This window comes from Capsicum annuum, chromosome 11 (genome assembly GCF_002878395.1).
Source record: "Capsicum annuum cultivar UCD-10X-F1 chromosome 11, UCD10Xv1.1, whole genome shotgun sequence".
In the NCBI taxonomy this organism is placed as follows: Eukaryota; Viridiplantae; Streptophyta; class Magnoliopsida; order Solanales; family Solanaceae; genus Capsicum; species Capsicum annuum.
The window spans coordinates 214,636,528-214,646,429 of record NC_061121.1 but is presented as its reverse complement, the minus strand read 5'-3'; the positions used below and the strand labels follow the sequence as shown (position 1 = coordinate 214,646,429).

General features: G+C 41.9%; 1 protein-coding gene across 1 annotated transcript; it reads left to right on the top strand.

Moving 5' to 3' along the window:
• Positions 1-296: 296 nt before the first annotated feature.
• Positions 297-9,764, top strand: LOC107847842 (DDB1- and CUL4-associated factor 8). Its single transcript, XM_016692382.2, has 5 exons — positions 297-576; positions 7,048-7,299; positions 7,850-7,993; positions 8,069-8,755; positions 9,218-9,764. Exons 1-5 carry the CDS (start codon positions 505-507, stop codon positions 9,449-9,451), a joined length of 1,389 nt encoding a protein of 462 aa, XP_016547868.1. The 5' UTR covers positions 297-504; the 3' UTR covers positions 9,452-9,764.
• The last annotated feature ends 138 nt before the right edge of the window (positions 9,765-9,902 follow it).

Below are 9,902 nucleotides of genomic sequence, written 5' to 3'. Positions count from 1 at the left end.
AATATTTTCAACAAATTCAAAATGATTTTGTCTTCTTTTCTTTTCCATTTTGAAATAATTTATTATGAATTATTCAATAAATTATAATTGATAAGAGATGGTGACTTACATTTCATTAATCTATGTTGATTTATTTATTGGTTAATGAAATATTTTTTTATACTTTTACTCATTTGATAAATGTATAAATCTAAATTATTTTTTAATCTATATTTATTTAATGAGTATTTTACTTAAATATTATCCGCGTATCATACGGATACTAATACTAGTTATGTAATAAACAAAAATAAATAAAATTTTATATGAAATCTAGGTGTCCCTTATGGATGTGAAGTGTCAATCAACCAGGGGCATCCCCTTACTGTTACAACCTTTGCTGTGATTTGCCTTTGGCTTTAACAAAAATGTCATCAATGTTATTACTTTACCCTCCAACAAATCCCAATATTTACAATTCTATAGTAGCTAATCAAGATTTGGTTAAGGAGCTATAACTATTTCATGGAGTTTTATAAAAGAGAAATTGGCTTTTCTCCCCCTAGAAATTTTTCTCGCAGAATCTCTGCTTCTCAGGTTTCATTTTATTACCCATTTTTTTTTTCTGTAGCTAAATCAACATTTCTTTATATTTGTGATTTTGGGTATGATTCTTTTTTTTTTTTTAATTGGGGTTTGTACTTGTTGTGGGACTTATGGGAGTGGAAAAGTATGAATTTTGATCAGTTTGGAGCTATTTTGTGGTTAATTGTTAATGGTTTTGAAAGCTTTTTAGATATTCGCTTCATTTTAATTTGTTTATCTTGACTTTGTACGAAATTTAAGAAAGTAAAAGAAATTTTTTGAATGTTGTGCTATTAAACTATATATATATATATATATATATATATATAGAAGGTACAAAAATGTCATTTTTATCTTGTGGTTTTAAACATGTTACGTGGAAAGTTGAAATTGAAAAGTTTTAAGAAGGTAAGATAAATTGAAGTGAAGAGAATACCTATATGGCAGATTGTATTATCTTGAATTCTTTATCTAGTTTGATCAAATATGTGGTCAAGCATAACTTCCTTCCCAACTTATGTGATGTGTTTGATTGGGCATAATGTTAAGAATGAAAGTAAAAAGGGTGACTTTTGAAACTTGTGGACGAAAATAACCATAGATATTTGTGGGGCCATAACTCTTATAAGGGTAAAATAATAAAAAGAGAAAGGGCAGCCCCGTACGTTAAGCTCCTGCAATATGCAGGTCCGGGAAGGGCCGGACCACAAGGGTCTATTGTGCTCAGCCTTGTGCTGCATTTTTGCAAGATGTTGTTTTACAGCTTGAATCCGTGACCTCCTGATCATATGCCGACAACATTGCTAGTTACACCAAGGCTCCCGTTTTAGAAGGGTAATACTATAAGAAGTTTGAAATTTAAAGTAGGGAAAGAGCGTCACATACATTGGGACAGAGGAAATACTAATTATACATAATATTATCATTGCTGACTCAACTAGCTCGGATTGAGCCTACATGATATAATCGGGTATCAATTTTTTCAGGAAGCTTTTAAAATATCACGCACACACATAGAGTTATTTTGCCTGGTAAGATTTGGTTATGTTTTCAATATTAAAGGGTCGTATTGATTGGCGTTGATAAGCATTCGTTTGGCATAGAGCCTTTAGACTTAACAATAATAGACTAATACCTCCTCCGTTTCAATTTATAAAAACTTATTTTAGTATTCAGTTTTAGTATTATATCAGATACACGATGTATATATACATGCGTAGTATTGTATGTTCAGTATGTTCCGTATTTATAGTTTTGCATGTACACTTATCTAGTTACTTCATGATGTTCATTCAGTCAGTTATCATCCCATGCATATGACAACAACAACAACAAACCCAGTGTATTCCCACTTAGTGGGGTCTGGGGAGGGTAAGATGTACGCAGTCCATACCTCTACCTCTGATGAAGTAGAAAGGCTGTTTCCGAAAGACCCCCGGCTCAAGGCACAAGATATCACACAAACACATAGTACAGCACAGAAGCAGATGACATAACATAAATACGGCACCCATAAGGAATATAAAACAGAGGATAGCAGAGGAAAGCACACAGATTCGTAATAAGCATGGAACACTGAATACGGAATCATAACGGGAATAAAAAATAAAAAATAAAAAAAACCCCACCAAGTAATTCCCTACACTAGCGACCCAATCTGGCCCTACTCTTCTGCCGTAATTCGCGTCTTCCAGACCTTCCTATCTAGGGTCATGTCCTCGGTGAGCTGTAACTGTTCCATGTCCCGCCTAATCACCTCACCCCAGTACTTCTTCGGCCTACCCCTACCCCGCCTAAAACCATCCAACGCTAGCCTCTCACACCTACGGACCGGGGCATCCATGCCCCTCCTCTTCACGTGTCCGAACCATCTCAATCGTGCTTCCCGCATCTTACACTCCACTGAAGTCACACCAACCTTCTCCCGGATAGTCTCATTCCGAACTCTATCCCCTCGAGTCAGTCCACACATCCAGCGCAACATCCGCATTTCTGCCACCTTCATTTTTTGGATGTGGGAGTTCTTAACTGGCCAACACTCCGCTCCATACAGCAAGGCCGGATGGACTACCACCCTATAGAATTTGCCTTTAAGCTTGGGCGGCACCTTCTTATCACACAGCACCCCCGACGCGAGTTTTCACTTCATCCATCCCGCCCCAATACGGTGCGAGACATCCTCGTCAATCTCACCGTTACTCTGGATCACGGACCCGAGATACTTGAACTTATCCCTCTTACATACCTCCTGTGCTTCCAGCTTCACTACTACCTCGTTCTCCCGCCTCACGTCATTAAACTTACATTCCACATACTCTGTCTTGCTTCTGCTCACCCTGAACCCTTTAGACTCAAGAGTTTGCCTCCACATCTCTAATTTGTCATTTACACCCCCTCGAGTCTCATCTATCAGAACTACATCGTCTGCAAAGAGCATACACCACGGCACCTCCCCTTGAATACGCCGCGTCAACACATCCATTACTAACGCAAACAAAAAGGGACTAAGAGTAGATCCCTGATGCAATCCTGTCCGGACAGTGAAATGCTCTGAGTCTCCTCCCGCCGTCCTCACCTGGGTTTTCGCTCCCTCATACATATCCTTAATTACTCTGATATATGCCTGCGGTACTCCCCTCACCTCCAAGCATCTCCAAAGCACCTCCCTGGGGACTTTGTCGTAAGTCTTTTCCAGGTCGATAAACACCATGTGCAGATCCTTCTTCCTTTCCCTATACTGCTCCGCCAACCTCCGTACCAGGTGGATTGCCTCCGTCGTCGAGCGGCCGGGCATAAATCCGAACTGGTTTTCCGAGATAGACACTATCCGTCTCAGCCTCACCTCGACCACTCTCTCCCAGATCTTCATAGAGTGACTCAATAACTTAATCCCCCTATAGTTATTACAACTCTGAATGTCCCCCTTATTCTTATAGAGAGGGATCATGGTACTCCACCTTCACGCCTCGGGCATCTTTGCCGTCCTGAAAATTTCATTAAACAATCCAGTCAACCACCTTACACCAGCCTCTCCAACGAACTTCCAAAACTCCACTGGTATCTCATCCGGCCCCGTCGCCCTACCCCTACGCATCCTGCGGACTGCCTGTCTAACCTCTTCTACCTTAAAACGTCTACAATAGCTAAAATCCCGACACTCCTCTGAGTGCTCCAGTTCCCCTAACACAATAGCTCCGTCCCCCTCGTCATTCAAGAGCCTATGAAAGTACGACTGCCATCTCTTCTTTATGTGGCCGTCCTCCACCAACACTCTACCGTCCTCCCCCTTAATGCACCTCACCTGATCGAGGTCACGACCCTTCCTCTCCCTAGCCTTAGCGAGTCTAAACAACTTTTTCTCCCCTCCTTTCCCCTGTAACCCTGCATACAAGCTCTCAAAAGCGGCCGTCTTAGCTGCCGTGACCGCTGACTTCGCCTCCTTCCTCGCTAGCTTGTACTCTTTCCTGTTTACCCGCTTCTCTTCTTCGTCCTTACTTTCCACCAACTTAGCATACGCCTCTTTCTTGGTCTCCACTTTCTTCTCCACCTCTTCATTCCACCACCAATCCCCCCGATGGTGACCGGCCCGGCCCCTAGAAACACCCAACACCTCCCTTGCATTCTCCCTGATGCACCTTGCCGCCCTGTCCCACATACTATCCACGTCCCCCCTACACTCCCACACCCCCCTTGCCCGCCAACCTCTCCCCTATCTCCCACGCATTCACTGGCGTCAAGCCGCCCCACTTAATTCTCGGTCTACACTCCTTACTCCTCCTCTTTCTATTCTTCTTTATACCCAAATCCATAATCAAAAGCCTATGTTGGGTCGAGAGATTCTCACTCGGGATGACTTTACAGTCCTTACACAACGCCCTATCCCCTTTCCTAAGCAACAAAAAGTCAATCTGGGTCCTGGCTATCGCGCTCCGAAAAGTGATCAGGTGCTCGTCCTTCTTCGGGAAGCCCGAGTTCACCACCACCAGCCCAAAGGCCCTCGCAAACTCCAATAGGGTCGCCCCCTCTTCATTTCTCTCTCCAAAACCAAAACCACCATGCACATCCCCAAAGCCTCCCGGTAGCGCCCCGATGTGCCCGTTGAAATCCCCTGCTACAACAATCTTCTCCGAACTGGGCACGCCTCTCACCACCTCCTCCAAAGCCTCCCAGAACCGCATCTTCTCCTCCCCCTCCGCTCCCACTTGCGGCGCATAAGCACTACACACGTTCAGGGTAAACCCCCGAATGACCAACTTAATAGTCATCAACCTATCGTTGATCCTCTTCACCTCCACTACCTGACCTCTAAGCTCTTCATCTACTAAGATGCCAACTCCATTCCTACGCCTCTCGCTCCCAGAGTACCACAGCTTGTAACCATTCACATCCCTAGCCTTAGACCCTACCCACTTGGTCTCTTGGACACACGCAAGGTTGATCCTCCTCTTCCTAAGAATCTTCACAAGCTCTACGGACTTACCCTGAAGGGTCCCTATATTCCAAGACCCAACCCTCAGCCTACCGTCGCTATCCACACGCCCCCCACTACCTCCCCCTCGGCCCAACCTTGGCCTCCCGCCCACTCCCGCCCTCTCCCCATCCCCCGCCCCCACCACGGCCCCACGCCCCAACCCCCTCGGACATGACCCTATCCACCCATTACCACCCACAGCCACAACTACCCGACAGTATAGGAAAATATAAAGATGAACCCGGTGACAGTATCAAAGCAGCAGCAAGGAAATACAAAGCTATCCCATGCATATGAACCCGTGTATTTCAGCCTTACCTCGCTTAGCATACCAATACATTCCACGTACTGACGCATACTCTCTCTTTTGTGCTATGATGTCTCATATCATAGGTTTAGACGCATGGGCTCCTGATCATACTTAGAGGAGTTCTTGAAAGAAATAAAGACTTTTGAAAATTGAGGTAATAAACAAGTCAATTATTTGGAAACCCTATGTCATCCATCCTGCTGCCTTGGGACGAGTGCATGTTACATCATAGCAGCACGACCAAATGGAGGTGGAAAGCCCTTCTATATGTTGGGCGCTAGCTAGGGGCTTCCTTATACTAATAGAAAATGTTGGGCCATCCCCTTATTTATTAGTATTAGTAAAGTTGCTCGAGGACTTCTACTTAATTTATAGTTTTAAGCCTCCCATAGTATTTGTGTGGCTCTAAAAGCTGCTCATTTAGGGGAAAGTGGAGGTCTAAGTAAATTACTCTTAAATTTAGAAACGGTCATTCTTTTTTGAAAAGACCGAAAATGAATTAGGTGGGGGGTGTCCCTTTTATTCCAGGATCTGGGTCGCAATTGCTAGCTGAAGGAGTGGGTAGCAGTTTCATGATAGTTGGTGTTAACCTTTTGATACATAGGAAATGGTTGCTAGAATCTGAGAGTTTATTATGGGATGTGGAGTCATTGCTATTATACTCTCACTGATCCAGAATACTATGCAGAAGATGTACGATAATAGTAGGCGAGGTACATATGCTGAGTGATAGTTACGGGCTTGCAAAGTATGCCAGTCTGCAATGTCTGTTGTGCGTCTAAAACTCTAAAGCGTGCTTGCCTGGCTGTCGTGTCCTGCCTGGGAGATAATATTGTCATCCGCATCTTGAACTATTGTAGCTTAAAGGTTTTACCATCATTCGCAGTTGCCATTTACTCCCTCCATTCCTTTTTATTTGCTCCATTTGGCTTGGACACACCCCGTAATAAAGTCCTCACTCCTAGAAAATTAAAAGTAAGTTTACCAAACATACCCCCAATTAAATTTTATACCTCTTTCCAAATCAATAATGATTACATTTATTGCATAAGGGCATAATAGGAAGATTTTGTTCAAACTATTCTTGAAAGATTAAAGGAGCAAGTATTTAGAAATATAAGCACAACCCAAATGGAGCAAATAAATAGGAATGGAGGGAGTACTGACTATCTAGCACCCAGTTGGATGGAATTAAATTTTTTTTTCCTTCGGTGATTTAGAGGAACTCGTGGACTAAAATTTAAAATCTGATTAATTAAACTCCTTCCAAATGGCGGTACATGATGTTGGATGTTGGTGGCACATATCATATGACAAGATAAACAATAATATCGTCTTTCACATTCTGTAATGGTCAAGTCTCTGTCACTACTAAATTTTCTTTTCAATTCATGCTTTAACGTGCAAAGTTTTCACATTTAAAGTAAAGCTAATTCGGAAAGAAAGTGGCCATGAGGTTTCAATAAATAAATAATGATGGCTTTCATATTCTGTAATGGTCAAGCATCTGTTGCTACTTATTTTCCTTGGTCATACTTTAGTTGCAAAAGTTATTCACACTAGTTACGAAGGTACTTAAAAATCTTTATGGAGTTTTATTCTGCTATATCTAAGATGTTTGAAAATTCGTGTACCCTAGAATTGTAGTAACTGATATATTATGAGCCACTGAAAGCATCTCTGTTGTTATCTCGTGGGACAGGCTATGGTCAAGCGTTTAGATTTGTATGGCAAGTTAACCGGTCATGAAGGATGTGTAAACACAATAGACTTCAATGCCACTGGCGATGTTCTTGTCTCGGGCTCCGATGACAGAAAAGTAATACTATGGGACTGGGCAACAGCAACCTCAAAATTTTCTTATCCATCAGGTCACATGGACAATATCTTCCAGACCAAGTTCATGCCCTTCACGGATGATCGTAAAATAATAACTGCATCTGCTGATGGTCAGGTGATGTTCGCCCCGTTTTATGCTCTATAATATATGGAATTTGGGAGACAGAAGATATACAGCAAACGTTTTATTTGAAGAGGTCTTCCTATCTTTTACTGTAATGATTTCTACTTAATGGGGACTTCTCTTGTTGATAATATAACCAAATTCACGGTCTTAATAACAAATAACTCGTAATGAGTGTAATAAATTATGGACTTGGATAAAAAAGGGGTCATCCTGTCATATTGTGGAAGAGGTCATTCATTCAGCATTCTATATACTTGTTTGTTAATAATTTTCTTCCATTAATATCAGTATTAGTTGATCTATCCCTAAAAAAAGTCTTATGTGCGACATTTTCTTTGGTCCTCATATTATTTTATACCCATTTTTTATCTGCATATACATGTACATCCGTCTGCAGTTTCTGTATTATTAAGCAATAGTTTATAACTGCTGAGTTTTCCACTTCCTATTCCTAAATCCTAATTTGTCAAAGGACAAAGAAGATGATTGTGGCTCTGACTCATATGTACTTATTTTCCATGTGCAAATACTGCTGCAGGTGAGGCTTGGTTTAGTGCCGGAGAATGGTCGGGTAGAAACAAAAAAAGTAGGTAAGCACCAAGGTCGTGTACATAAGCTTGCTGTGGAACCAGGAAGTCCCTACATACTTTATAGCTGCGGTGAAGATGGTTTTGTTCAACACGTAGGTTGCTACGCGGTACTTTATTACACTGTCCTCTTTTCATGTTAATTTTCCATGACTTGCATTATTTTGCAGTATGATCTGCGAAGTAATTCTTCCTCAAAGCTTTTACGTTGCTCGTCATTCACGGAAAACAATAAGCAGTCGAGCAGCATAAGGTTGAATGCCATAGCGATAGACCCAAGAAATCCTAATTATTTTGCTGTAGGAGGTTCCGATGAATATGCACGTGTATATGACATCAGAATGTACCAGCTGGATGCAAGAACCAGTTCAGATAGGCCAATCGACACATTTTGTTCCCATCATCTGATTAAGACACATGATGTTCACATTACAGCACTGGCTTTCTCAAACACAAGTGAATTGTTGGTCTCGTACAATGACGAACTGATATACTTGTTTCAGAAGAACATGGGATTGGGTCCAGCTCCTTTGTCGTTGCAAGGTGAAGATTTGAACAAGCTGGAAAAGCCACAAGTTTATTCAGGGCACAGGAATTCCCAAACAGTTAAAGGAGTGAGTTTCTTTGGCCCGACCGATGAATATGTGTTAACCGGGTCTGATTGTGGGCATATATTTATCTGGAAGAAAAAGGACGCCAAGCTCGTCCGTGTGATGGTTGGTGATAGGCACATTGTAAATCAGCTGAAGCCCCATCCTTGTATCCCTGTACTTGCTACATGTGGAATAGAAAAGACCATAAAGATTTGGGCTCCAACTTCTAAGGATGTCACTCCTTTGCCTCCTGATGTTCAAGAGGTGCCAATCTTATCAGTTATCTTCAAGGTTTTCGTATTTGAAAATCGGCATCGGCATAATGCATAAACAGACTTAAACTTGGCATTTGCCTGAAGCACTCCAACTTCGAGAGTGCACATGTAGACACCTCAACATGGTCTCAATTGGCAACTAGACACTCCAACTCGCCACTGGGTCACACGAGCGATACGGGCGCTCGATGCTAATGTGATACATAAATTTTGAAGGTGTCTAGATGATCAATTTGTAAGTTGGGAGTGTTCACTTGGCACATTTGAGACTGAGTGGGGTGTCTAGATGTGCACTCTCAAAGTTGGAGTGCTTACTTGACAGCTGAGTTTAGTGTCTCTATATAATACTCTTTATGTATTATACCTTGAAAATCTATCGTTAAAGTTTGTTAATGTTGTTTAATATGTGACCGGTTCTTTAGTTTTCTTCGCGTTGTCTTGATGTGAGCAGATAATGGAAGCTAATAGGCGAGGTCGAGAGGACCATTCGCGGGTCACACTCACCCCCGACATGATAATGCATGTTTTACGTCTGCACAGGAGGCAAGCGCTGGCTTATATCGAGAGACAGGAGAATTTGGTGGATATCGATAGTGATGACGATGACGGAGGAGGCGGCGCTGCTTACATGTTAGGTTTTTCAGATGGTGATGAGGGAGAAAACTCTGAATGCAGCATTAGCTAGTCATAGGTTTTTCTTACCCGCCAGCACGATTTTCGTCTGTCTATTTTTCTCTGTGTATGTCCGTCCTTGCCGAGGGCATTTTTACATCTATCATGGCTCAGTCAGTTAGCTGCCATTTCCAACAAACATGGTCAATAATGGGTGGTGTGTCATCTGTAGCCACTTACCTTCAATAGTTAAATCTGTAAATTCTTCTATCCTATCTTGACATGTGGAGTCAACTTAATTCCAAAGCAACTGTATGATGTTGTGTTGTAATCAACATTATGTTATAGACTAGTAATGTATTCAAACTTCGTACGTTTTCAGTCTATGCTGAGCGGACTCTTTCACTTCGATGCCGCACGGCATCCGTGTTGGATTTTTTTTTTTTTTTTCAAATACACACTATTTTGAAGAATCTCACATTCATGACATTTTTGAAAAGTCCGCACAACATAGTATTTAGTAC